Source organism: Vanacampus margaritifer, chromosome 6 (genome assembly GCF_051991255.1).
Source record: "Vanacampus margaritifer isolate UIUO_Vmar chromosome 6, RoL_Vmar_1.0, whole genome shotgun sequence".
Taxonomy (NCBI): Eukaryota; Metazoa; Chordata; class Actinopteri; order Syngnathiformes; family Syngnathidae; genus Vanacampus; species Vanacampus margaritifer.
The window spans coordinates 21,562,151-21,589,314 of record NC_135437.1 but is presented as its reverse complement, the minus strand read 5'-3'; the positions used below and the strand labels follow the sequence as shown (position 1 = coordinate 21,589,314).

Sequence of the window (27,164 nt, the reverse complement as noted above, 5' to 3'; positions counted from 1 at the left end):
AAAAGTTATATATGTTTCCTTTAATATTCCCACAAAACACTTTCAGAACGAATATGAAGCGATTTAGTTAACGTGAGCGTTTACATTGAACATATTTTCAAATTGATGTTTACAGTCATGGCTGCGCATCCAAACACTTTTGTGACAGGAATAAATAAATACAGCATACAGGAGATGATTAAAAAAAAGAAAAAAAAAAAAAGCATTCCCAATGGTCTCTGACAATCTGACAACAGAACGACTTTTAAGTCTTTGTTTGTCACCTCACACACGCGCACACGCACACGCACACACGCATCTGTCACTCGGAGTTCTTGTAATTGGTGAACAGGTTGTAGAGAACTCTGAGGGTTGACTTGAGGTTCAGGTTGACCACATCTGCACAAAAGTAACAAAAGGTTGAATCATTCATAAAAAATAAAAAAATTAAAAAATATATATATATATATTTATGGTGCTCCCATTAAATTACAGCTCCTCAATTAATGTTGCGATAATTACCATAAGATGCATTTGCGATCGCATCCACAACGCTCATTTGCATATTGTAATTTTCTGTGCAGAACAAAGTCTTTGGAAATAAATTATTTTGTTGAATAACATTAGAATTGGGCTGCAATTAGCATTCAAGGTTAATAAACACGAGTTGGCCACAACAATAAAAATAAAAAAAATAAGTCCCCATTGACGTATGCATGACGTTGTGAGCGGAACAAATAGATGAGAAAACAAACGTGATCATTTTTTCGGCATTATCTTATCTAACTGAAATGCGAGCACCTGCTGACGATAACGTAATCAAACAAATGCAAACGCTTCATCTTCCCATTCCAGCCGCTGACTGAAATGACCTTAATGGCACAAAATGTTGATTAACCTTTAAGTAGTCCCTCCGTCACGACTATTGAATTGCTTTTCAAGCGAATAGCGTTCAAATTTGATCATATGATCAATTTATGTATATTGATGCATGACGTGCTACAAGGCGGCTGATGGTTCATTAAATTACACAGCAAAGTGATCGGCGAGGTCCATTTGGTTTGCTGCTGGCTTGAAATATGATGCGAGGCTTCCCTCTAGTGGAAAGCAACTCAGGATTGCAATAATTTAAAACTTGAGGTTGACTCAAGTAGTACCTAAAAAAAAAAAAGAGGGTTTCATTGGAAGCAACTGTAACTTTATGCACAACTTGAACATTAACACTGCTTTTAAATATTGGGGGGGGGGGGGGGGGCAACAAACTAAAACCCTAATTTGAAACCCTAACCCCGGATTGAAAACATAATTTGAAACCCTAACCCACATACAAAATAAAATAAATAAATAAATAAAAAGAGAGAGCAATGATGATGACATGTCAAATCGGTAAAATTACCGAATGAACAATACTGAACTCTCCAGAAAAAAAAGAAGAAGAAGAAAAAAAATAAATAAATAAATGAAACCCTAACCCTAGTTTAAAACGCTAACTAAACCCGACTTTGAAACTCTAACCCCGGATTAAAACCCAAATGTCAAACCTGAATGTAAAACGAGAGCATAGCGGTTATTCTATTTCCTCTAAATTACACCAACGATAGTTTAAACACTAATTTGACAGCCTAACAATAACTTGAAAGTCAAACTCTAATTTGAAACTCAAAATTGACGTAATTTAAAACCCCAATTTGAAACCCTAACCCAGGTTTGAATTGTCCTTAAAATAACATTTCCTCAAAATAAATTTAGGAAAAGTCTACAAAAAAAATTGACGTTAAAAGAAAAGTCGTAATATTACATAAGTAAAATGTGTAAAATTTGCATTTTTTTTATTTAACTTGTCAGATTTCAACTTCACCAACGCAATTACTATGACTCTGTTGTTGCTAGGCAGAACTCATTGGACACAGTTATTGTGTGTCCCCATCCAAGAAGAGGGTTCTACTAGCCCACTTTAGCCCAAAAGGACAATATGTCAGCAATGTGAATTATCGTAAATATAAAAAAAATACATATTTTTTTGCCATAGCGCCATCTGCTGGATATGTTGAGCGTCTTTACCTTCCGGTCTGGCTTTGGGCTTTTTCAGGCCGCCATCTTGCATGAGCTCAAAGGCGAACGCCACATTGTGGACCTGACAAAAAACAAAACGAAAAACAAAACAAAAAAAAACGTCATATCAGCTTGTCAACTTTAGGTACAAATTATCTTCATGATATGCAAATCACCTTCTGGTCGAAGTTCTCGGGGGTGAGGAAAAAATTGTACAAAGGCACGAAGTAGTCCTCCAACAGACCCATCAGGAGGATCAGGTAGACGCCATCAGCAAACTAAACACAAGATACAACAGATAGAAGACTTTATGATTTATTATATTGTGTGTTTAGCTTATCGCTAACACACAATATTTCCCCCGGAAATGGCAATAAAATGCTTGAAGGTGAAGATGTTGCACGTCGATAAACTTGGAATACCTGAGATTCCAGCTCAGTGACTTCCAGGTTCAATTTGTTCAAGTGCTTGTTGACAAAGGTGATGAGTGACTAAAGTGAGAGCAAAAGGGATCGTTATGCAAGGAATTCTTAAAAAGTCAGAATTTGAAATGGGTTTCCGTTAGGAGGAAAACAAAAAAGTGTTTCTCACTGTTTTGACCACATTGAGTTTGTCAGGCGCGTGATCCAGAAGCGTGTCAAAAGCGTCTCGTTCTGTTGAAACAAACATAATACTAAAAATTAAAATGTGTTAATGCTGCTTATTTCAACCATTAAAAAGTGAGATTACCTGTTTTTAAAGGGTATTCTTTATTTTTCTCAAGCTGCTGTGACTTACTGGCATAATTACCGTAGATATATTTATGCTAACTTGTGCTAATCCTAACGTTAGCTAACATTAGCAGATTTTGTATTCTTTATTTTTGTCACGCTGTGGTGCCTTACTGGTAAGGGTGGGAATCTTTGAATGTCTCACGATTCGATTCGATTCCGATTTTTGGGTTTGCGATTCGATTCAGCATCCATCTTCGATTAAGAAAGATTTTTGCTTCAAAATGATTTGATCGACAATGATTTTTGCTTCAATCTATAGATGTGCAAGGAATTGTAATGCTCTACTCCAGTCTGACTCGCTAAAGCTAATTGGCGCGCTACTTGCGGCACTTTTATCACTCAATAGAACGGCTCCACACTGCAAAAAATCAACTTTTATTGGAATAACTTGATCGTGGAAAAAAAGAAAAAGGAGTAACTTTTTCCTTCTACTCTCGAATGTGGCTACAACTTAACAGCGTATCAGACCGCGTGGAACCACACTGCCCCTCAGTGGCCAAATCGGGTACAACATAAACAGCGCTCCAAATAAAGGCACACACAAACAAAGGCAAGACAGTATAAAATAATTTAAATAAAATCGATTTTGGGACATTTAAATTCGATTCTGAATCGTACTAAGTGAGAATCGCGATTCTTATGAGAATCGATTTTCTGGCACAACTACTTACTGTATATTGAATGTATTTACGGTAACTTCTAACGCTAGTCAATGTTAAACTAGAATTGGTTTTCTGCGCTGCTCTTATGCTGATCTGGCAAATTGTTTCGTTGCATATAGTTTCGCCAAACTACTCTAACCTTGTTAGAAAAGTTGATTTATTTTAGAATTTGAAATGAAAATGTGAAACTCATATATTACACAAGAAAAATAACAAAGACAAAATAAATACTTACCAAATCTTCCCATCATCATTCTGGAAAGCAAACAGACCCAAAAAAGGACTATTAAGTTTGTTACGTATATCAGTGCAAATTTGTGAAAACAGTGTTTCCTCGATTTACGAGTTAAGTTTTTTTAGATATGAGCAAAAACTTGAGTTATGAGTTGTGTTTGAGCAATAAACATCATTACATGCATTAAAGTAAAGCATTTAATAAATGTTTGCGTATCACATTTAGAATATTTGTTCATGTCAAAATATCGGGCTCATTTTTTTTGCATTTTAAATTATGCAAGAAATTAACTGATTAGAAAAAAGATGAGGATGAAAAAATGTTGAAGACTTCCTCATGATATTAAATGTCAAAAGAATTAACACATAAACGTTGCTCTTCAAATTTGGCGGGGGGGGGGGTTTGATTAAAAAAGCCATTTTTTTATTCAGTGATTAATCATGATTAATTAAAATTCTAAAATGTGATTAATCTGATTAAAAAATGTAATCGTTTGACAGCTCTACTTAAAAAACAAACAAACAAAAAACGCTAGCTTAATGCTAACAATGTAAAACAAAGTAGATGGACAGTCTTCTTCTTTGTTAGGCTGGAACAAATTAACTCATTCATTGCCATTGACGGCTATAGACGTCAAAAATTCATTTGAACTATTTCTATTTGTTTATTTTTTACTTTTGTTAACAAGAGTATGAAATCCTAGATTTTTTTTTATTGTACACTTAGAACAGGTATGAAATTTGTGATTAATCGTGAGTTAACTATTGAACACATGCGATTAATTACAATTAAAAAAAATGTAATCGTCTGACGCCCCTAATTTTTAATAATCTTTTCTTCTTCTTTTTTAAATAGCGGCATCAGGTGATTACATTTTTTTTATAATTGTAATTAATCTCATGATTTCACTAGTTAGCTCAAGATTATTCAGGAATTTTATATCTGTTCTAAATGTACAATACATTTTTTTCTAGGCTTTCATACTCTTGTTAACAAAAGTGGAAAAAAATGTGAAACTAAAAGAATTAGTTCTAATGTTTTTTTTTTTTTTTTACGTCTATAGTCGTCAATGGCAGTGAATGAGTTAATGGCATTTTCCTTTATTCCAATGTAGGAAATGTTTTGAGATACGATAATTGCAGTCTAAATCAAGGTACAACTGTTTGTCTAGTACAGATTAGAACAACGCAATAAAAGCTGTCAAGTCTGCAGTCATAAAAGTGTCAATAGCGGATAATCATGGATAGAAAGATGAGGAAAGAGTTCTCACTCGGTGGTGCTGGTCAACTCCTTGTTCACGAGTGCAGTCTGCAGGATGCCCTCTCGCTTCTGCTCAAACAACAACAGCGGCTGAATAATTCAAGTTGCAAAAAAAAAAGTCACATGATGTCATTATCAGGGGGCGGGGCTTCACCTTCACCACCACCACTTTGACGGAGACGTGCTCGGGCAGCCTGATGGCCGCCTGGAAGTGCGTGGCCAGCGACACCAGCAGGTGCACGATGGCCACCAGGTTCTTGGAGTGGATGGCTGCAAAAACGTTCGCGGGAAATATTGACATGCATATTTGGGTTTTATTCACATGAATATGGCTACATTTTGTTTAAAAAAAAAAAATCAAGACAGCTCAATTGGACTGTCGGTGTACCTAATGAAGTGTCTGGGGTGTGCGTATTGTATATCTCCAACATTCCACGACGTCACTCTCACACAGCTGCAGCGTTGGTGCTATAGTGGTTAGCATAGCTGCCTTCCAAGCAGTTGACCGATTCCCAGCCAATGCAATCGACTTAATTTCATTTGTTAGTTTTTTTTTTTTTTTTGTATGTCATTGTGAACGTCGATGAATGAATTCGATGGTAAAGGTGTACCTAATGAAGTGGCGACTTCTGAACTAACTAAATAAAAATAATAACCACTGACATATGAACAAATCGGACTCGGCGGTGGAATTGAGCACTCACAATCCACACTCCACTCGATGGACCAGCCGTGAGGACGCAGCAGCTCGTTGACGGCCTCCAGAACCGTTTGCAGCTTCTGCTTCTGGCCGATCTCCGACTGGGTCACCTCGGCCACGTTCAGCTTCCGGCCCGACAACTTTTCTGGAAGGAGGAGAACGATACTTCAAATCGATTTTCAATGAAAATAATTTATTAGGCCCACAATTAGACGAGTAGATGAGATTAGCATCCTATCATCATTCACAATATATGCATTGGCCGGGAATCGAACCCGGGTCAACTGCTTGGAAGGCAGCTATGCTTACCACTATACCACCAATGCAGCCATTAGGTGAGGAATGTGGAATGTTGCAGAAGTATAGATTCTCAGAATTGAACATACATGAAAAAATGTTATATTGTTTCGTGAAGAAAGTTGAAATAATAATAATAATAATAATAATACAGTAAAAATAATAATAGTAATAATAATAAAGTTTATTGGCACAAGAATAAAATTTAATATTATAAGGGTAAAAAATCTAGTGTTAAACAAATAAAGGAAATAATATTACATGACTTTTTATTTTTATGAGAAAAGAGTAGTAATATTCCCAGAATAAAAGTCATAATGAGAAAGTGGTTTAAAAAAAAAAAAACATTAAAAAATAAATTAATTAAATGCTGTACATAATAAAGATCACACTATTTATTTTTTTTTTTATTAAAATTTGAGTATTCCAAGAAAATAAATGTAAATAAAATAAATTGAATATGATATGAGCAATGACACATAACGGTCACTGGGGGGAGTCCAAGAGCGCAAACCAGTGATTACGACCTGCTGGCTTCCCTCACCAAAAAGCTTCTGCAGTACTTGACCATCATAGCAGTCCTCCTCCAGGTCCTTCACAATGATCCTGTCCTCCTCCAGCTCACTGTTGATCCAGTCAATCAGCACCTGTACACAGGCACCGAAGATAGAAAAAGTCTACACACCCCTGTTCAAATGCCAGCATTGTGTGATACAAGGTAAAAAGGTTCAAAACGTTTTTCCCACAGGTGAAGTGAACTACAACCTGTTCAATTTCAATAAACAACAGGGATAATGCAGTTGCAAAAGTGTGCACACCCTCTAGTAACCACGGCTTGTGTTCAGAAGTAACCAATCAAATCACACACTTGACACGTGACATTTATTTTCCTTTCTGGCAGAAGTCCGAAGTTATCATGCTAACAAATGTTACCTTGAGCAAATCTTTGAACTTGGGGTCATCCCGCGACGTCGGGTCCAGCATGATCCTCTCGGCGTTCTCTTCTGGCAAAGACAACATGAGAAGAGCTTTTTCAAGTGTTATTTGCCCCCCCCCCCCATCCTCCTCCCCTTTCACACATGTTGAGTGCAGACATGTTTTAGTCCCCGGTGAGGATGAAGAATTGCGAGCCGTTAAAAACGTCAGGAGCCATTGTTGCTGGGAGGAGGGAAAAAAAAGCGCCGCATCTTCTTTTCATTTCCTGCTCCTCCACTTTCACCGCCGCCTCCTCATCAATCACCAGCTCCTCTGTGGCCTCGCGTAGGCCACCTTCAATTAAGCTCAGCATTTGCAAGTTTCTTCAGCTTTTAAAATTGTTTTGCAACATTATTGAAATCCACTGTAATAATATGCAGTTTGAACATTAACATTGTCCATAAATATAGGAAAGAAGATGAAAAAAAGTACTCATATAATGATTAAAATGTATTGCACATAAAAGTCCAATAAAAATTGTACCTAAATAAATACTTAAAAACAAGATGAAATACAAAATGTTTTTTTTTTTTTAATTGTGTGTTCGTACCCAGCAGAGTGTCCTCGGGATGGACGTTGGTCCCAGAGGGCAGCATTGGAGCGTTGATGGCATTTTTGCCTTCCTCGTGGAGGTCACTCACTAATCGCACAAACACACGACAATGCCTGATTAGTGGTGTGAAGTTGCAATTGCACATTGATAATTGGACAATATAATGATTCAAACGAATAATGATTTTGACTACTTAAGCTAATACTGACATTTACATTGGTATCTACTAAGGGTGGGAATCGTCTCACGATTCGATTCGACTCAGAATCGATTTTCGATTAAGAGCGATTTTTGCTTCAAAATGATTTGATTGACAATGATTTTTGCTTCAATCTATAGATGTGCAAGGAATCGTAATGATCTACTCCACTGTGACTCGCTAATGCTAATTAGGGTGCTACTTGCTGCACTTTTATCACTCAAAAGAACGTCTCCACGCTGAAAAAAACAAACAAACTTTTATTGGAATAACTTGATTGGGACTTTTTCCTTCTACTCTCTAACGTGGCTACAACTTAACAGAGTATTAGAGCGCGTGGAACCACACTGCCCCTCAGTGGCCAAACCGGGTACAACATGAACAGCGCTCCAAATAAAGGCACATACAGACAAAGGCGAGACTGTATAAAATTATTTAAATAAAATCGATTTGGGGACATTTAAAATCGATTCTGAATCGTACTAAATGAGAATCGATTTTTTGGCACACCCCTAGTATCTACTGTGCTATTTTGTAGTGTTTCACTTGGCTGCACTGTTTCAAGTTGGTCGATGTCAAGATGGGCAAATGGCGGCCCGCAGGCTGCACGCGGCCCACAACCACACTCAGAATGGGCCCTCAAGGAATCAAGGAATGTCAACCCCCCCCCCCACCCTTATGAAACTGTCAACTTGGACTAGAAACTTGGACTGGTGATTATATTTTGAAATGCTCCGGATGATGCACAGCCAATATAAAAAGTCTACACACCCCTGTCAAATCTCAAACAAACGACAAAAACAGACCAATCCTTTAAAACTTTTGAAATCTTTTTCAAGAGGGTAAGTCAAAATAAACAACTGTTATAATGTGGTTGCACAAGTGTGCACACCCTCTTCTAAATGGTAATGTGGCGGTGTTCAGAATAACTAATCAAACTTAAACCCATGTTAAACGTGAGTCAGTACACACCATCCACCATTTCAAATCTCTCTAATTAATTAATAAAGTTCAGATGGTCTTGTAGGCTTTTCCTGATATTTTTTCACACCCAGGTATTGAGGGCGTGCCCACATGTAAAACCAAATGATCTCACTTGTTTATTTTCACTTCCCCACTCAAAAATATGCGTTTTTATCCACATAATAGTGGTGGATTAAGTGCCTGCTGTAGAACCACTGGTCTTGTGTATATGCAGTTCACCCCCCAAAAATGGACATTATAAGATTATCATTACATACTTTTTTATCTTTTTTCATGTTAATGTCGTTGCTTCTGTTTTTTTTTCTCCACGGATTTTCAAAAACTGCTGCCGGAGAGAGACACTTGCTCACTTTTTCCACGGGCCACATGATGTTACATCAACATCTTTATCTCTTCGTGTTTCCTGTTTGGCCACAGAAACCAAGCCTTCAGGAATTTAGCTAAAAATTGGGACGTGTAAGTGCTGCTGAGATGGCGCAAATAAATCAAAGTCAACACGACCAGGGTTGAAAGATAATCAATACCTGATTTCACTTTGAAAAATTCGACTTTTCCCGTTAATGGGCGCATTCATTTTATAAACTTCCATTAGACATTTATAAAGTACAAAAAATGTTTTATGGCTGTATATAATGTAAAGCAGTCATTGACATCTGCTTGGGCGGAAGGCGTCCACTCCACGTTTCCTATCTGATCCTGCAGTCCCTTTTAGCCTCGAATCTCCTCATGGATCAACATTTGGCTGCATAATTACAGGGCAGGATTGCCGTATTTCATCCTAATTGCGCCGCTTCCTCCCCCGTGACCCATTTGCCTGCATCACGCCCGCTTCCATGTCAAGTACAACCTGCATCAAAGACCTCCACTGGGCAGCAAAATACATCAGCACAAACATCTAACTAATTAACAAAAACTCAAATACAACACGTGCTGATTTGCATCATTTGTGAACCGGAAGCCACTTCTTATTTCTAGAAAAGCTCATCAAAAGTACCTGGTTTCTTCCTCTTGGTTCCACAAAGCAGCCCCGCCATGTCCCCACTTTCTACTCCTGATGGAAGTGAGCGCACGATGCAGTAAATGCATGCACGGTATATTCAATGTGTGTGTCAATATGTGTGAGTAGGGCCGAACAGTAGCAGGAGTGGGGGGGGGGGGGGGGGGGGCGTGTTTATTTATGTCACGAACCTCCTCCCCACCTCAGAGGTCTAGTTACTGGAGATACATGTGTGTGTGTGTGCAACAGTGTTAAGAAGATCCAGTGGAAGTTAGTGTGATGTCATGGTTGGAGCTGAGTGGGTTGCACTATGATTAGCACTGTTGCTACTTCGATTTTGCTAGCTCTCTATTTCCTGTTTAGCTAACACTACAATTGGCTTGATAGTCAATATAGAGTATTCTTTTAAACTTGAATATAATTTTTTTGCCACTTCTGTACTAAAGCCTCCGCTAACGTGCACTACTTACTAACAACATTGCTAAGAAGTGTGAACGTGAAAGAAAGCCGGTGTGTTGACAACTTATCGATTTGGTTGCTATATTTGACTTTGTTTTTACTTTTCAAAAATCACGTCACATTGTTCTTCATTTTTGATGAATCATTTGTTCATTTGTCATTGCGAATGCAAAAAGTTTGGCGTGAAGGAGAACCGAGTGAAGACGTAGATTAGCTTCATAAGCTAGCCGCTAACTTGCTAGCTGCCTCATGCTTGTCACTTGTGGTCAATCAATTCATTTTACACGAAAAGAAAAAGAGAAAATTGTACACATTAGTTGTTGTTGGTGTCCAAGGCTATAAAGGTTTCATAAAGATAGCAGTTTGGACCTCAGGATTATTACAAATGACTAATTTTCCGCACATCACTGAAGCATGGTCATCATGTTTGTAACTAGCTAACCCATCCCCCCCCCCCCCCCCAAAATAGGATTCCACACAGTTTTTCTTCTTCTAGTCTAGCTGACTGTCTAACTCAGCATAAATGTCATGTCTCAACGAGCCGCCAAATGAAGCCTTTAATACGTCTTACTTGAAGCAGGCAATCAATCAGGCAGTGACTCTATTACAGCTAACACAATTACGCTAATTCAATCCAGAGCAGAGCCGGCAACCCTGTTTTTTTTTTTTTTTGCGTTCTTCCTTTTCATATATTCTGTTCCAGCGCCCCCAAAACATTTTCAAAAATATTTTTTAATGCATTTTTTTTTTTTATGAGAAAAGTAGCACCCTACAGTATTGCAGTATAATTTAATATAATGTAAAACACTAAACAGTTTGTGCATCATGGTAATGGCATTGTGATGCTCCTTCTGGTGCGCCTGTCTCGGCCACCAGGGGGCAATACAGACATATCAGACATTAATTTGATAATGAAACACAGAAGAAATTGCCTCAACTACAGTACACTGCTATCATGTTTTTTTTTCTCCCAAAGGATAAAGAATATATGCTTGTGAGTATTGTTGAATGCACTCTCTCCATTTGCTGCTACCTCTTCTGCTTTCTGCAGCATTGATGCTAGCTACGTTAGCCCGTCTATGGGATTCTGCATTGTGTGTTAGCTTTAAAATGGTGGACTTTGCGTAAGGTTTGGTTAGATTGTGTAATTATATTTGCTTTATATTTAGTTTTAGATTGAAGATTGAAGCAAGCAGGCTTTTTTTTTGTCAGTAAAATGTAAAGTGACTTTAAGGATGCCTTGTTTATTAAAAAAAAAAACAAAGAGAGAGAAATTCATGTACTGATAAAAAATAAGTAAGTAAAATCCCCTACACGATCTTAAAAGCAATAAAAAATAACAATATTATTAACTCATTCACTGCCGTTGATGACTACAGATGTCATAAATTAATGTAAGCTATTTATTTGTATTAGTGAAACTTTTTTTTCAATGAATTAATTTTTTTATGAAAACCTAGAAAAAAATACTGTACATTTATAACAGACATAAAATTTGTGATCAATCGTGAGTCAACTATTGAAGTCATGCGATTAATTACGATTAAAAATTGTAATCGTCTGACGCCCCTTATTTTTATTTATTTTTTTATTAGGGGCGTCAGGCGATTAAATTTTTTTTATTGTAATTAATCACATGACTTCACTAGTTAACTAAAGATTAATCACAAATTTTATATCAGTTCCAAATTTACAATCATTTTCCCCCTAGGTTTTCATACTCTTGTTTGCAAAAGTGGAAAAAAAAAAAGTTAAACTAATAGAAATAGCTCAAATGAATTTTTGACGTCTATAGTCGTCAATGGCAGTGAATGAGTTAAGTAAATACAAGGTCTTGCAAGATCTATGTTCCAAATGTACCGTACAGTGGCATAGGCCTGTAAGATACTATTGAGTAAGACCTATACAGTTGCGTGGGTCAATATTGTCCAAGAATTTGAAGACCCTCCAATGACGGCTTTCTACAGTTTACTAATCAAAGATGTGAGCAGCATACAAAAAAAAACAATGAAGCCGAAACGAGCCCCCGTTAGAGCTAGTTGGACAGGACGGGGGTGGGAGACAGGATATAAATAAAGCGGCATTATATGGAGGCGACAGAGTGGCTCTTAAATATAGCGGCAGTTATTTACACCAGCACGGGACTGGGGAGAAACACAAGCTCACAGTTGACAGAAAGGGGGGGGGGGGGGGGGGCACCTCTCTGCATATCTTTATAGTGTCGAATTAAGAATGCAATTGGGGGGGAGGCCGAGGACGTGTATGAATACTGAAGACACAATAGAGAACTATAACGGTTGAGTGAAGGCTAAAAATTGTCCGTAGGTGTGAATCCTTGTTTATTTATATGTGCCCTGTGATTGGCTGGTGGCCAGAGGATGCGCACTTGTACAGAAAAAGGCTGGATGGATGTTTTAAATACCCCCCCTAGTGGCAGCGAGCAGAATAGGTGATCCGTATGATTGTATGCTATGTTTGAGTGAAAATATGTTTTTCCTTAGGACGGGAAACTTTCTCATCCTAACGAGACTTCTCCTGGGCCAAGAACATCAGCTGATAAGACACGTCACAACTGTCAGGTAAAACACAACCTTTTTTTTGTCTTAAAAAATATAGGACTATATAGATTTGTAGACAAGATCACCTTTTTTTTTTTTTTGCCATAATCAGACTAGGCCCTGCATTGACACTTTCACTCAAGAAATGCAAACCAAAATGTAATTAATAGAATCTTCCATGCTAGACTATTTTATCATCTTAATGAGAAAAGTTTCTCAAGAAAGTTTCTAATGATTAGAACAAGAACGTTTTTTCTCATCCTAATGAGAAACATATTTAAATATCCCCCCCCCCCACCCCAACTTCAAACAGGCGAGTTTTCCAACAAAAAACATGAACACGTGAATTTGAGAATATTGAACCACAATTCTATGGGAACATAACTATGAACTTTGCTTAGGTAATCCTCACTTTACAACCAATTTCCACAACAGCAGCAACAATTTTGTCGTAACTTGCGTTGTCTATCACTAATGTACCCTAACACAGTAGTAAAGTCACAAATACAATGAAAGACACATGTAAGCCATAAAAATATAAAACATTCAATCAAAAAAGTTGGTATTTTAACCCCCTCCCATATAAAACCAGAACTTACTATTTATTGGCAGTCGTCATTCAAGAGCAAACAAGTAGTGTTTAAGTCGTACAAGTGAATGTCAACCGTAAAGTGCAAGATTATACATAGGCAGGATGCGATGACCGCTCGTTCCTTAAAAAAAGCAACTCATAGATGTGACAGACTGACATTTCGACCTTGTCACAAACACACACACTTCCTGTCAGTTAACCCTCCAAAAAACTGCAGCAATCTGGACTCATGTGAGAGACTTATCACAACTAAATTGCGTCCTAGATAACTTGGACAACTCGAAAAGGGGGCGGGAAGAAAAAAAAGAGGATTAAAAAATGCTGACATGGAAAATGACTTTTCAGCAAAAAGTTACACAATTTTTACCGATGCCACTCATCGTTAGGGTGTTTCCTCTTGAGAATAAAGTCACCGCACCCGACCGAAAACCACAACAGCTGCAAGATGAGACATTAGAAAACATTAGGCGACATATTATCAATAATATGGCCTATTATCATCATCACGTAGGGACACTGTTTAATTGTAGAATAGTACAGTCGTATCTATAATGGACTTTGGGCAGTCCTCTACCAAATTGTAGACCACCCTCAGTGAATACACACAGCTGTCTCTTTTACCACACACACACTAGCTCAAAATAAGTTAAGACAAACTCTAACGAGTGTGTTTAAAATGTAAATAAGACTTATTTCTATTTCTCTTGACTATAGTGGTAATATGTGCTTCTAATTATGTCTCTATTACTCCACATTAATGATACTCGGAGCATGCTTTATCTCAGACACATTGTTTGTGGTTACTAAAAGAAACTAATATAAAACTGACGTCATCGATATTGTAAACAAGCCCGCATTTAATTAAGAGTACCACGTGATCGCAGCGCAAACAGAAAATAAAACAAGGTGTATTATCAAAAATAATAATAATAATACAACTATAGAAAATATAAATGAATGGCTTACCTTCTTTGGCTTTCTTCCTCCGAACCAAGCTGCCCCCTAGTCTGCCCAGAAAAGACTCGTCCTTTTTGCTTTTGACGAACTGCGAGTTGGCGGACATCTTTCACACTAAGCGTGTGACCATGTGAGCGTGTCGCTCTCTCTCTCTCTCACACACACACACTCACTCACTCACTCACATACGCACAATAGTGATGACAATCAGGGGACGGTGCATGCAAACACTCACACACACACCGGCCAAGTCAAGGGCAGACGGGCTGCTTGGACGACGTACTGAGTGAGACTCACATGGACCGGTGCGTCAGTTCACAGCGCCCCCAAAAGGCTGGATGTGGAAGTACACACGGTAGACGCATGATGAAATGACTGTGAATTATTTTAATTTTGTATAAAAAGTCGTATTCAAAAGTTGACTCAAAAATGAAAAGGATTTTAGGTTCTTTGAAGTTTTTTCCCCTTTAAAAAAAAAAATTTATAGGTGTGATGGCTGCCTCTCGCTCAGCCAGCTGGGACTGTGGTGAGAATGTCTGCATCACAGTTCTGAGGAAGTAAAGGGTTCGAGTCCAAGCTTTGGCCTTCCTGTGTGGGGTTTGTATGCTCTCCCCATGCTTGCGTGGGTTGAAAAAAAAAAAGCTTCAGTTGTCCTCAGCTCCACTTTCTTGTACTGTTTTGATAACAAAATAGGACAATAAACATGTTAAAAAACAACAATACTTTGCAATAAGTATTTTTACTCTTCGTTCAAAAATAAAAAATGTCAAAATCGGATCCTTAATAATTAATTATTCATTTAAAAAGCAAGAAAAATGGATATAATGTACATAAAGTATATACTTGGGATTGGGATGTCCGTTAAATCCGGTTGTCCACTACTTTGAAGCACTATTTTTAATTGGTGTAAAAACACCCAGTACAGTACAAAATTAATGTAAATAAATGTGAATTGTAGAAAAAATTGGAATAAGTTCCAATTTGTCACCAATACCGGGTTACAGCGCTTCCTTTTCTCACCTTTATTCTAACTGGATGCCATGACAAAAATAATAATAAGTGGGATAGGTACCACAAATAGCGAAAATCCACATATAACTTATGGACATTTAAATGCATCGGAAAAAAACATTAAAATTTAAACAAAAAAATTCCTTCCAAAAACGGCAACCCCTAAAAACAGTTATGCCCCTCCCCTCCAAAAGTATTGAAAAAAATCCACGAATATCTCTCAAATAAACAACAGTGGCTAGTCCCAGAACTGACGGCCATTTTGCATTCACCTGAGGTCCTCAGAAGCATCCAGTCGGCCTGTAGGCGGACCCTCAAGCGCTCCAGTGCCTCAAAATCTTCAACTACTGGAGCAGGAAGTCGTCCCAGAGAGGGCGCAGGACTCCCAGAGAGCGCCGCCGCCGTTGGCTTCACTAAAGCCTTGTGGCACTCCTAAAATGGAAGCCATACATTTTTTTTCTCAATTCCACATAAATATTTACTACAAGTTAAAAACCCAAATGGTGTTGGGCGGGCTTGTCATCTACCACAACACATTTTTAGCCCTGTTTAATGGAGCTACCTATTGCATTGGTACCACCCGATTCTCCTCACCTGGACAAGCACAAGCACGTGACCCCAAGCCAGGCCCTGCAGCAGGCTGACCAGCTGCTGCCACGCGCCATCATTGAGACCCCCTGAGCCAGGAAGTCGCGTCAGCAGCACCAGAGCGGGGTCGTACTCGTAGGCGAGAGGCAGGAGGACGCTGAGGATGGCCTGCGCAAACCCCGACGTGTCCCCGCAGCTGTTCTTCAGACGCACGGGTATGTAATATTTGCAACTCGGCTCCTCTGGCGCCTCCTTGCTAATGTGCACTGTTAGTGTTGTACTAAAAAAGCAATATGCAGTGATTAAGCTTGATCACACATGACGGTTGATACAAAGCAGAAATATTACTCACCCATCTTCTGGCAGGTGACTCGGGACTTCAGTGCCTCCAACACACACAACCAAAACGCTGCACAAAACGGTAGAAATGATCGCAAGTAGTAATCCGGTTACAGTTGAATGAATCCGCTTTAGTTTTACCGTTGCTTGAGAGAGGTCGCATGCTGGATGACGGGTGCCATCGCCATGGAAACGTCACCTACCACGGCCAAGCCATTGCAAATCTGGGCAGGGGAAGAAGAATGTCAAGATTTTTTAGGCCTCGAGTGATAGAATAAAGAAAATACACAAATAAAATTCACTATATAATTTTTATTTTTTTATATAAAAATAAAAAAACATTTTTATATATAACATTTTTTTATAAAGTGATAAATGATTTTATTTATCAATGGTGTTGTAATTAGGCCCAAATAATGAAATCAGCAAATATAACGTAGTTATTTGAAAATATTTTTTTAGCCAATTGTTTTTTTCCACATTAACACAAAACATAAGAAAAATATAATCATGTTCAAACATTCCCCCTCCAAACATTGGCTTTTAGCAATTTTTCTTTCTATTGTAAAGTTAAACAAATATTAAGCGACAAAATATTGTTAAACAATCAAGTTTTGCCTGTAATTCATATCTTTGTTGTAAGCTTTATTTTATTGATTATATATATATTTTTAAATTATTATATTTTTTTTATTAATTGTCCAAATAATCGGTTACCGGAACTTTATAATGAGAAATTCTAAAATTCAAAAAAATCCATATCAGTCAGGCCTCAGTTACGATGGCCACAGAGACATTAAATTTCACTTGATAAAATTATGTTGAAATATCCTTAAAATTTAAGCTGTTCACGTTTTAAAAATATACTTTGACCATACCTCATTCTTCTCCATTTTCCCAAGAAGCACAGTGAGACTGGATAACGTAGAGACAGCATGGAGAGAGAGAGGAAAAGACAATACATGTGACTCAAGTGGTCCATTGTGGTTGTTTTGGTGAAACAAAGGAGGATCACACTTGTCTGAGAGCGAGTCGGCATGTTGGGACAAGTTGAAGCGTTTGCATCCGTCAGGACAAGCCATTTCCTCGGGGATCACCACCGCTGTGCGTACGGGAGGCAAGACACACGTCTGAGGCTGAGGCCACGTTATGCCAGCTTTGCTATCGGCCGCTTCTCCCCTTTGAAGCTTTTCTTCTCTTTCTTTTTCTTCTAGCTTAATGCGCTTAGTGCTGACTTCTGAAGGGGGTGCTCCGGCTGGAGTCATGTACAAAAACAGCAGAAGGTTGGAAAAGAAATGGATGTTTAGCAATTAAGTGGTGATATTGATATTGTACGAGCACAAGGCTGCCAAACTTTGTTTCATGGCCAACAGCGTTCATTTCAAGGGTAATATAGTTTGTCTAATCAAAACTGTATTTACAATGGACTACTCATCAGACAATTCATACCTGCAAGTTTGAGACAGGACCAGTACTTCCGATGGGCTGCTCGCACACATTGAATGGACTCGAGTGCGCTGAAAGAGAAGTTCTAATCTAAATCAGGCCATCATGTACAAACCAAGGTTATTTTAGTTAACGAAAACCAACGAAAAAACAACAACAACAACAAAAACAAGTTCCATCCATTTTCTTAACCGCTTGTCCTCACAAGGGTCGCGGGGGGGCGCTGTTGCCTATCTCACGTCCTCTGCACTGGGAGGCGGACGTGCTAACCAGTCAGCCAACGTGCCGCCTAAAAACAAGTTAGTTAACGAAATAAAATAAAAACGAAAATGCTTTAAAAAAAAAAAAAAACCTGAAACTACATTTTATTTTTACAAAACTAACTATAACTATAGCGAAAATGTCCCTTTGTTTTAGTGTTTGGTAATTCATTTAATACATGAGCCTTTGGGGATGATTTTAAAGACGTTTGGAAGTGTGTCGCGCAGAAGTGATGTCATCTAGCAGCAGCCAATCGAAAAGCACCTTCAGATGACATCGCTCCCAGGCGACAAATTTGCCTGCTTTACTTTTGGCTCCCCGCCTGCTTTTTCATTTAACTCAGCCGAAATGCAACGCTAGGTAAGAAATGTGCTTCATTTTACCATGGTGTTTATTGCGCACAAGTCATATACGTTCGAGGCAAAAAACATAAACAAAAAGAAAACTAATACTGAAACTAAAGCATTTTTTAAATAACTAAAACTAAAAAAAACGAACAGAACCACTCTGAAAAATATTAAATATTAAAATAAATAAAAAACTCAAAACTAAATAAAATGAAAATTCCAAAACTATAATAACCCTGGTCCAAACTCAAGTTGCGGCCGAACCTCTGACAGGGACCTTGGAGATTGGCGGGCCTCGGCGCCGGATCACCGAGTAGAGTTCGAACTGTGACGCACACGGACTGGCTGAGTGAAGTCAAGTTGTATCCTCCCTGGAAAACGTTTAGGATGCTATTAAACGGTTCAAGTGCTTATTGAAAATGTACAGTATATATCTGACCTCCAGCATTAAGCACAGTTTCCCCCCAGCGAGGTTCATCAGCAGGTGGGTGAGGTGGGCAAAGATGTCTGGGGTGGCACACATTTCACCCTGGAAAATATCACAGCTCAATTAAGCAATAGAGAAAAGGCTACTGGATAGATAAACTGGCTCCAAACGAAGTACCTCTGGGTCCCCAATGGCAGAGTCGAAGCCTGCACACACCAGCACCAAGTCTGGGCAAAACTGCGACAAAAGTCAGTCAACGAACGCCTCGCGTCTGTTACTTTCATGTCATTCGTCTCACCTCGTAGGCGACCGGCAGAAGGACGTGAAAGAAGACAGCAAGATAGTCGCTGTTCTGCATGCCAACCTGGAAAGAAGAATTACACACACACACACACACACACACACACAAAAATGCACAAAAAAAGGTGGAATAGCCGGTGGAAAGTGGAATGAGATTCCTCAAAGTTAGCAGACCATAAGAAAAGTTTGGTTCTGGACCATTTTGAAGCACCTTGTTAATGTACTGCAATATTAAACATTCCCACAATACTAAGTAGAGTGAGGTTCCCTGACCTGGTAAAAATGTATAGGCTAGTTATTCATTTAAATATATATGCCTGTACCAGACTGGAGAGTAAATGGAGAGAGGTTCCATTACCAGGAAAAGTTAGCACACATAGCAAAGTTTGCAGTTGGATCATTCTAAACATCAAAATAAGAAGTTTGCAAAATCATATGAAACTACAACACAGACTGCTGAAAAGTGAATGGAGTGAGGTTCCCACAGGCGGACAAAGTTAGCATAATTGTAGCAAGGTTTGCTGCTGGATTATTCTCGACTCCAGTTTTTTTCTTCTTCTAAATTTTGCAATATCATATTAACCTACAACACCGACTGGTGAAAATTGAATGGAGTGCGGTTCCCAAAGTTAAACGGAGTTAGCACAACTGTAGCAAAGTTTGCTTTCTCAACTCCAAAATATATTTTGTTCTGAACTTTAACCTACATTACAAGAAAGACTGGTGAATGGATTGGAGTTCTTCAGGGTGAGCAGTTATCAGGTTAATCATAATGTTCTATGTGTTTTGTGCATCAGGATTACGAATGACTAAATATATTTTTTGCTGTTTAAAAAAAAAAAGAAGGATATTGCGATACAGGATATACATACTATAACTCAGACTGGAAAGTAAATGGAATGAGTTTCCAAGACCGGGCAACGTTAATGAATACTTATGTCAGTTTACTGGATGATTGTCAACTACAAATAAGAATTTTCAAAATATCATATTACGCTAAAAACACAGACTGGTGGAAAACGACTGGAGTGAAGGTCAGGTTTCCCAGTCTTGAAAAGTTAGCTGGCCTATAGAAAAGCTGACTGTTAGACTATTTTGAGCTTCAAAACATTGAAGTTTGCGAAAAATATAACGTATGTATCTACAAGACTGCATCGAGAGAGGTTCCCTGGGCAAGAAAATTAGCATGCCTAAAGCAACATCTGCCACAGGATTATTTTAACTCATTCACTGCCATTGACGACTTTAGACGTCAAAAAATCTTTTGAACTATTTCTGTTAGTTTAACATTTTTTTCCACTTTTAACAAGAGTATGAAAACCTAGAAAAAGTTGTTATTGTACATTTAGAAAATATATAAAATTGGTGATTAATCGTGAGTTAACTATTGAAGTAATGTGATTAATTACAATTAAAAAATGTAATCGCCTGACAACCTAATTTCTAATAATCTTTTTTTTTTAAATAATCTTTTTTCACAAACCTAATTTTTAATAATCTTTTCTTTTCGTTTTTAAAATTATCTTTTTTCAAAAAAAGGAAAGATTATTTTAAAAAAATTATATCTGGTCTAAATGTACAATTTTTTTTTCTCACGCTTGTTTACAAAAGTGGAAAAATGTTTAACTAATAGAAATAGTTAAAATGAATTTTTGACGTCTAGAGCCGTCAATGGCAGTGAATGAGTTAAACTAAACAATAGTAACTGTTGTTACAGTTTTACCAATACCAATATTATATATACACAACACTGGCTGGAAAGTTCATGAAAAGTGGTTCCACAGGTTGGCAAATTTAGCATATCAATACCACATACTGCCACTGACCTTGTTCCATGGCACATTGATATTGAAACCAGCACCTTTATCCTTGCCAACACTGTCATAGTCCGATTCTCTGAGTTCAGGCCAGAATTTCTGATGCTCGTAACGGTGCCAAGAGAAATAAAGCACGCTGTGGAAGGAAAGTAATTGAAATTGATTATAAAACATAAAGACATTCAGTAAGTGTACACACCTTGGATCGTCCTCAAATGCATATTGCACCCCTTGACCGTGATGTATGTCCCAGTCAACTATCAGCACCCTGAACAGAAGAACACATTTCACCATAAAATATAAAGGAATCCCGCAAGGATGCATTTCACCTTGTAACCGCATTACCTTTGAACTCCATACTTTTGCTGGGCATATTTGGCTGCTATGGCAACATTGTTGAACACACAGAAACCGTTGGCAGCACTGCGCATGCTGTGGTGCCCCGGGGGTCTGTTCAGAACACAAGACCAGAGCACACAATGTGGTAAAAATGAAACTGAGAGATGGCCAAGACGTTCTTACCTGACCAGAGCCAATCCATTTCTTACCCTCCCTGTCATAACGCCGTCCACCAGCTGCAGTGCGGCTCCCGCTGCCAGTGTGGCGCAGCGATAGCTGTTCTGTAGCGCAGAGTAGAAGCAACCTATGAAGGACTACTATAAATGGTCGCTGAGTGAATTGCAATGACAGCGAACTCCTGAATATTTTTCGGGCGTTCTAGAACTGAAAGTGCATTGCGGCTGTGGCTTTCCTTTCTCACATGCCAGGGCATACAGTACATATTTAGTCAAATGTTATTTTAAAAAAAATGTGCAGACAAAAAAATGTGATTAATAAATACCACTCACTGGGTGGAAGTAGACGCATCCATATACCAGGGCGAACTCTCTCAGGTCTTCCAGAGTCATGTACGGGGTCTTCTTCACTGCTTCCAGGTACTCCTCACTAGAACATTTTCATAGTGTTTAAAAACAACAACATTTGACCATTGGAGGTTCAGCATTCACCTGTGAATCAGGAGAATGTCATCGTCGGTGGCTTGGCGGACAGGTATGGAGACACATCGAGCAGCCAGGCCGCAACTGACCAACGCTTCATGACTCGCTGTCAGACGCTCGGGCCTCTCGAGCTCACAATCTGGACTGGTAACGGAGGTTTTAAGTAACAAGATGTTTTTCTGCTGCTGTTTACACAACCCACTAGAACACGCATTCACATGCATACACATGAACTGTTTTGATGACACTGATGCTATAATTACTAATAAAAATCATATACATCACCATATACTTATATATGAATTTAAATGTTTTTGATTCAACTAAAGAAAGTGACGTTCTTCAAGTTTTTGTAATGTATTATTATTATTATTAACACATTTATTTATTTTTTAATCATAGAAGTTTGACGACGTCTTTTTACCTTATAGTTCGACTAGAAAAGTACAAAATATGAAATAAAAAATCATAAAGAAATTGCACAAAAAGATATTAAATAAAATAATCAAGTTTTAACTAAAAATATTACGCAACTTCTCAAAATAAATAATATTTACGTATGTACATTTTTTCTTTTTTTTAAATAGTACCACCAGAAACAACGTGCTAAAAAAACAAGTTCCGTACATTTAAATGTGTAAACACAACACATGCTGGTGCATACCACATACATTTAACATTTTGCCATAACTAACAAATACCTTATCTTCACGTTTGTAAAACAAATAAATACATAAAATAAATAACAGATGAAAATGTACGGCTAGATTAAAAAATACTGGGCAACAGGCTTCCATTACGGTGCAACAACGTAACTCATCCGAGGGGAAACAACATCCTAAAACCACACACTTTTCAGACCGCTGTGGCAGCAAAAAAAATGCACGCTCAGAAACAAACAAAACGAAACAAAGAAAAACATGCACAGGTTAGTGGGGCAATTTTGAAGTAAATTTAAGAGACTGCTAACTAATGACGCTCCTTGCTAAAAGTTGTCGGTTATTCTTGTCGCGTTGCTGCCTTGACTAGAAGTGTCCAACAGTCCAAAAAATTATTAGCAACACATAGCAAAAACATTTGTGATGTTAGCTAACCTACTGTTTACTTGTCATCTCGCACTTACTCTAACCACAGCAGTTTATAACGGGTCATCTCCTCGTCGTAAAGCAAGGCTGTTCCCATCTTGGATGTTCTGTTGTCCAACGGAGAGAAAAGAAAACTGAAGACTTTCGAACCGAAATCTTCTATCACCGTTATGAAGGGTCACAGCGCCTCCTTTTTAAATAAAACGGTACTACGCTTTGCATCCAGTACAAGAGGAATGTATATATATTTTTATTGTGTTTGTATTGTGGTTACAGTTTTTGGTTGAATTTGTTCAATTATTATTCATTTTTATTTTAATTAGCCCCTTCTTGCCAAATTATGTTTATTCTGTATCCATTCCAGTTTCTTAAAACTGAAATAGTAATAAAACAATATAAATACTACATATATATATACACACACCTAAAATATAATTAAAAGTATTAACTGTACAGCCTAGCCTGTAGTTAATAAATTGCATTTATACTTAGATGACATTGTATATATTAAAAACATACATAAAATAAATATTAAATGCTAAGCTATAATTAAATTAAATAAATACAAAAAATATAAAGTAGATACAAACTAGTGAATATAATACATCTAAAAAAACAAATGCAAAATTAAAAAAAGTCAGATACAGTACTATAAAACAAAAAGGCATGTTTGAGTTTGCACCATTTTATTTTTCATGCAAAAACAATAGAGTGCAAATATATAAGAAAAATACTTACTGCATGATAAAAAAGTTTAAAGTAGTTTTTCCTGCATGAGACACAAATGTACAGGAAGGTTAACAGGAAACATTGAACATGTTCAATCAATACTTCAATATTATTTGAAACAGTTTTTATTTGTTTCGAATTTTATAACATAATGTGACAGATCTCGCCTCTGGTCCTTGAGTTTGACCCGTGTTCCAAGGCAATATATGAACACTTGTCCTTGCACGAGTGCTTAAATGTGGCAGAGGGTGAGTACAAGAGTATGTCACTTAGTAGTGAGGTAAGGCCGGGGACCATTACCATCAGTGTTGCTATCATCATGAGACTATTACAGTTGTTGATACGGCTGTTATGCCCATTGCTTTCGCATCCCTCCCTAGTCGCTGTTTTTTCCCTTTCTGTCCAGGTGAAGAGTCGCTAAGAACTTTCCATTTGGTGTCATGACCCGGATAGTCCGTTCCATCGTGTTTAGGTCTTGTCCGGGTCTGCTCACCCTTCAGTGATCACTGCCTGTGTCTTGTCTGCCGTTTCGTTAGGTGTTCTCGTAGGACCGTCCAAGCTTTCCTCCCCCTTCTGTGACTCCTTCCTTTTCACCTTCTTCCTCCTCCGCGCTCCACACAGCAGCAGGAGCGTCCGCCTACATCTCTTGCAGAAGGACGGGTCGCAGGCGGCGTAGAGCAGCGGGTTGAGGCAGGAGTTGAGATAGGCCACGCAGGTGACATACGGGTGGGCCGCCAGCAGGATCTGATCCAAGGTGCAAGAGTACGGCAGAAACCCGAACTCCAGGAGCAGGGACAACGTCTTGTTGACGTGCAGGGGCAGCCAGCACAAGAAGAAGGCCAACACTAGCGTCACGATGACCCTGAGGAGCCTGCGCTGGCGGCGCCGGTCGGGTCGAGGCCCGCGGCCGAAGTGCCTGCTGAGTAAACGGGCCAGGGAACAGTAGCAGACCAGCAGGACGACGAGGGGCAACAGGAAGCCGAGCAATGTGGATTTGAGGCTCAGGACCGCCGCCCACCACATCTGGGCACGCTCTCTCTCATCCTCGTCTGGCTCGTCTCCGATCAGCACGGAGTAGTCCATCTGGCACGCTATCGAACCCGACTCATCCGGCCAGTCGGACTCCTGCACTGAACGCAGAAGCAAGCCGGGAAGCGCCAGCACCCCCGCCAGCAGCCATAAACCCACCAGCGGCCATGAGGCCCGGCTGAGGGGGCGGCGGCGGGGGCATCCGGTTAGGACCCAGTAGCGCTCCACACTGAGCACGCTCAGACTGAAGACGCTGGCGTACATGTTGAGGGCGATTAGGAAGCTGCTCAGCTGGCATAGCGTCTGCCCGAAAGGCCAGTGGTACCCCAGGGCTGTGTACGCCGCCCACAGGGGAAGTGTCACCAGGAAGCAGAGGTCAGCTAATGCTAAGCTAGCTATCAGAGAGTCCGTCAGGGAGCGGGACGGGGGCGGGGTCCTGAGAGATGAGGAGCAGGAGCCGGTCGAGCTACGCTCCTGCTCGGTTTGGCAACACAGCCTCTGAAATCCCACGGGATGACTCCTCCTCCCGCCGGTTCGGTCCAGGTAGGCCCAAAGCACTAGACTGTTGCCCAGGCAACCCAGCACAAAGGCCAGCAGGTAGACGGAGGGGATGATGGAGAAGGAAGGGGACCAGTCCGTGTAGTCGCATTGGAAGAAAGGAGGCAAAGGGGAGGTCAGGGAGTCTGCGTCTGAGATGTTGGTCTCCATTTAAACGATCTTTCCAACTCGGATTAGTTGTTTGCTCTTCTTGACTTGGCTGTGCTGATCTATGCGAGTAAAAACAGTTTGTAGAAACATTAGCCATGTTCTTTTAATCACCTTTTGGGCTGGAGTGGCCTAGGTTGTCGGGAGATTCAATGTAATGTTGTTGCAAAAGTGTGCACACCCTAATATAATTGGGAAGGTGTCTGTGTTCAGAATTAACCCGTCACATTCAAATTTAGGTCAAATGCAGTCACCTGACACAATAAGGGACTCCGAGGCATTATTTTTTATCCTTTCTGGCAGAAGCCTGACATTTTTTGAACAAACACTGACTGCCATTTTGAACTGTTCATAACTCCTTCCACCTTGTGTAAGGCCCCATTCCAGCTGAAGAAAAAACAGCCGCAGGACATGGTGCTGCCAACATCACACATCAATATAGATGTGTTATTTTGCCAATGACAAGTGTTGTTTAACTTGTTTGCGCCAAACATATCTTTCTGGCCAAAAAGTTCAGCTCAAGTTCTTGTATTTTTACTTCTCCTCATGAAAATATTAAAAACTTGTCCGTTTTATAGGTCACATTAATAATAGGGGTGACTCGTTTTGATTCATCTTGGTCTAATTTTATCTTAATATCACAATTTAAATAGGGGTGTGTAGACTTTTTATTTCTGTAGTTAAAAAGTGGTTAACCTGAAGTTCACTTACCTGCAGACACTCCATCAGCTTGAGTTGAAATCCATTACAGGAAAAAAAATAAAAATAAAAATCTTCTCTCCTTGCTCTCTCGTAGCTTTCTTTCTGAAACCTGCATGGTGAAGATGGTGTCTCTTATAGGCTATATGAGCTATGACCTGCCCGTGCCCTCACCTACACCCCCCCCCCTCCCCTCTTACTTGTCCTCATAGCAGACCACACCGGCAGTTACGAGACTTGCAAACAGCACCCCCTCCCACACAACTCAAGCACACAGACACTTCCCGGGAGACACAATGGGACACGCTATAGTCTGCTTGCACAGACACACAGATGCAAAACACTAATTAATTCATTGTATCCAAATGCATGTCCATACAAATGTGTGCTCAATTTGTTGTTTCTCCCCCCCGCAAACAACAAGCCGACAAACACTTAAAGTCAACATACAATCAAGAGCAACATAAGAGAACTCATGAGAGCATAGCAGACATTACAATTATTTCACAAATATTGAAAAAAATAAATAAAAAAAATTCTATACTTTTCTGAATAGTGTTTGTTGATCGCTGAATAGTTGATTTTCACACTGAACTGGAAGGACAAATAAAACACTTAAAAAATATATATATATTTTTTAAATTCATTGTGAGAATATATATACATTTTTTAGGATTTCTCTTTCTGGTATCCTTCCAGAGTTAAATTTTAACTTCAAATATCTTTTTTTTCCCCGAAGGACAAAATAGATCAAATTTTTTTTAGACTGCGACTACATTAGCTTGGCATGGGGTTGCTGTGTAAACAGCCCAGATGCTCCCAACAGTAAACAGCAAGTGCAGAGGTCACGTTAGCATCGGGCTGTTGTTACGGGAACAGATGCTTCCACATACTTTCCCGTCTTTTCTTTTGGCAAGTCAACACGCACGCACAAACAGTGTATAAGGAAATAAAAGTGGAGCAAATACAAGCGTTCCCATGGCGCAAACAAAGGCTGGCCCATCTGAGTGAGAAGCACCAAATAGATTCTATATGTTTTTAATCCACATCCCCTGCATGTACAACTAAACATTAACGATTAAAGAATACTATGATACATCCGGTCTAGCTGTTTGAATTTTCTGTGCTTTCTAATACACGCTTGGAAGACA

The 27,164-nt window shown here is 39.0% G+C and overlaps 3 protein-coding genes and 1 non-coding gene across 11 annotated transcripts; all 4 read right to left on the bottom strand.

The window, feature by feature from the left end:
• parvb (parvin, beta) lies at positions 1-14,535 on the bottom strand. 4 transcript variants are annotated; one of them, XM_077568165.1, is made up of 13 exons: positions 14,242-14,535; positions 7,484-7,573; positions 6,892-6,962; positions 6,503-6,605; positions 5,666-5,806; positions 5,116-5,231; positions 4,972-5,030; positions 3,702-3,721; positions 2,623-2,684; positions 2,454-2,522; positions 2,208-2,309; positions 2,041-2,113; positions 1-378 (listed from the first exon to the last, which is right to left on the bottom strand). In XM_077568165.1, the coding sequence occupies exons 1-13, from the start codon at positions 14,336-14,338 to the stop codon at positions 302-304; spliced, it is 1,080 nt and encodes a 359-aa protein (XP_077424291.1). In that variant the 5' UTR covers positions 14,339-14,535; the 3' UTR covers positions 1-301. The 4 variants fall into 4 exon arrangements, with proteins under 4 accessions (XP_077424291.1, XP_077424294.1, XP_077424292.1 ...); XM_077568168.1 differs by lacking the exon at positions 14,242-14,535 and adding an exon at positions 13,283-13,303; XM_077568166.1 differs by lacking the exon at positions 14,242-14,535 and adding an exon at positions 9,664-9,788.
• Positions 5,916-5,987, bottom strand: trnag-ucc (transfer RNA glycine (anticodon UCC)). Its single transcript has one exon. It is a non-coding gene; the product is annotated as a tRNA-Gly (tRNA).
• Positions 14,536-14,599: 64 nt separating the features above from the next.
• hdac10 (histone deacetylase 10) lies at positions 14,600-23,056 on the bottom strand. 5 transcript variants are annotated; one of them, XM_077569219.1, is made up of 19 exons: positions 22,861-22,879; positions 21,776-21,910; positions 21,617-21,713; positions 21,291-21,388; positions 21,114-21,218; positions 20,968-21,036; positions 20,778-20,904; positions 18,950-19,015; positions 18,829-18,888; positions 18,664-18,753; positions 18,489-18,595; positions 17,620-17,687; positions 17,188-17,425; positions 17,049-17,085; positions 16,312-16,394; positions 16,184-16,240; positions 15,838-16,111; positions 15,516-15,675; positions 14,600-14,905 (listed from the first exon to the last, which is right to left on the bottom strand). In XM_077569219.1, the coding sequence occupies exons 3-19, from the start codon at positions 21,674-21,676 to the stop codon at positions 14,877-14,879; spliced, it is 1,728 nt and encodes a 575-aa protein (XP_077425345.1). In that variant the 5' UTR covers positions 21,677-21,713; positions 21,776-21,910; positions 22,861-22,879; the 3' UTR covers positions 14,600-14,876. The 5 variants fall into 5 exon arrangements, with proteins under 5 accessions (XP_077425345.1, XP_077425344.1, XP_077425343.1 ...); XM_077569218.1 differs by lacking the exon at positions 22,861-22,879 and adding an exon at positions 22,468-22,816 and having other exon boundaries at positions 21,776-21,967; XM_077569217.1 differs by lacking the exon at positions 22,861-22,879 and adding an exon at positions 22,468-22,816.
• Positions 23,057-24,052: 996 nt separating this feature from the next.
• Positions 24,053-26,144, bottom strand: aplnr2 (apelin receptor 2). Its single transcript, XM_077569221.1, has 2 exons — positions 26,026-26,144; positions 24,053-25,376 (listed from the first exon to the last, which is right to left on the bottom strand). The coding sequence occupies exon 2, from the start codon at positions 25,315-25,317 to the stop codon at positions 24,070-24,072; it is 1,248 nt and encodes a 415-aa protein (XP_077425347.1). The 5' UTR covers positions 25,318-25,376; positions 26,026-26,144; the 3' UTR covers positions 24,053-24,069.
• Between the last annotated feature and the right edge of the window lie 1,020 nt (positions 26,145-27,164).

What these genes read in the sequence shown, in the direction of transcription:
- hdac10 (XM_077569215.1), bottom strand. Translation starts at nt 22,948, where the DNA reads ATGGGAACAGCCTTGCTTTACGACGAGGAGATGACCCGTTATAAACTG. An exon ending in TATAAACTGCTGTGGTTAGA is followed by an intron (nt 21,911 to 22,889) that starts GTAAGTGCGAGA and finishes CTCCGTTACCAG; the next exon opens with TCCAGATTGTGAGCTCGAGA. An exon ending in TCAATGTGCCATGGAACAAG is followed by an intron (nt 19,016 to 20,777) that starts GTCAGTGGCAGT and finishes TCTTCTTTCCAG; the next exon opens with GTTGGCATGCAGAACAGCGA.
- parvb (XM_077568165.1), bottom strand. Translation starts at nt 14,338, where the DNA reads ATGTCCGCCAACTCGCAGTTCGTCAAAAGCAAAAAGGACGAGTCTTTT. An exon ending in TCCCGAGGACACTCTGCTGG is followed by an intron (nt 6,963 to 7,483) that starts GTACGAACACAC and finishes TGTCTTTGCCAG; the next exon opens with AAGAGAACGCCGAGAGGATC. An exon ending in CCGAGAACTTCGACCAGAAG is followed by an intron (nt 2,114 to 2,207) that starts GTGATTTGCATA and finishes GTTTTTTGTCAG; the next exon opens with GTCCACAATGTGGCGTTCGC.
- aplnr2 (XM_077569221.1), bottom strand. Translation starts at nt 25,317, where the DNA reads ATGGAGACCAACATCTCAGACGCAGACTCCCTGACCTCCCCTTTGCCT.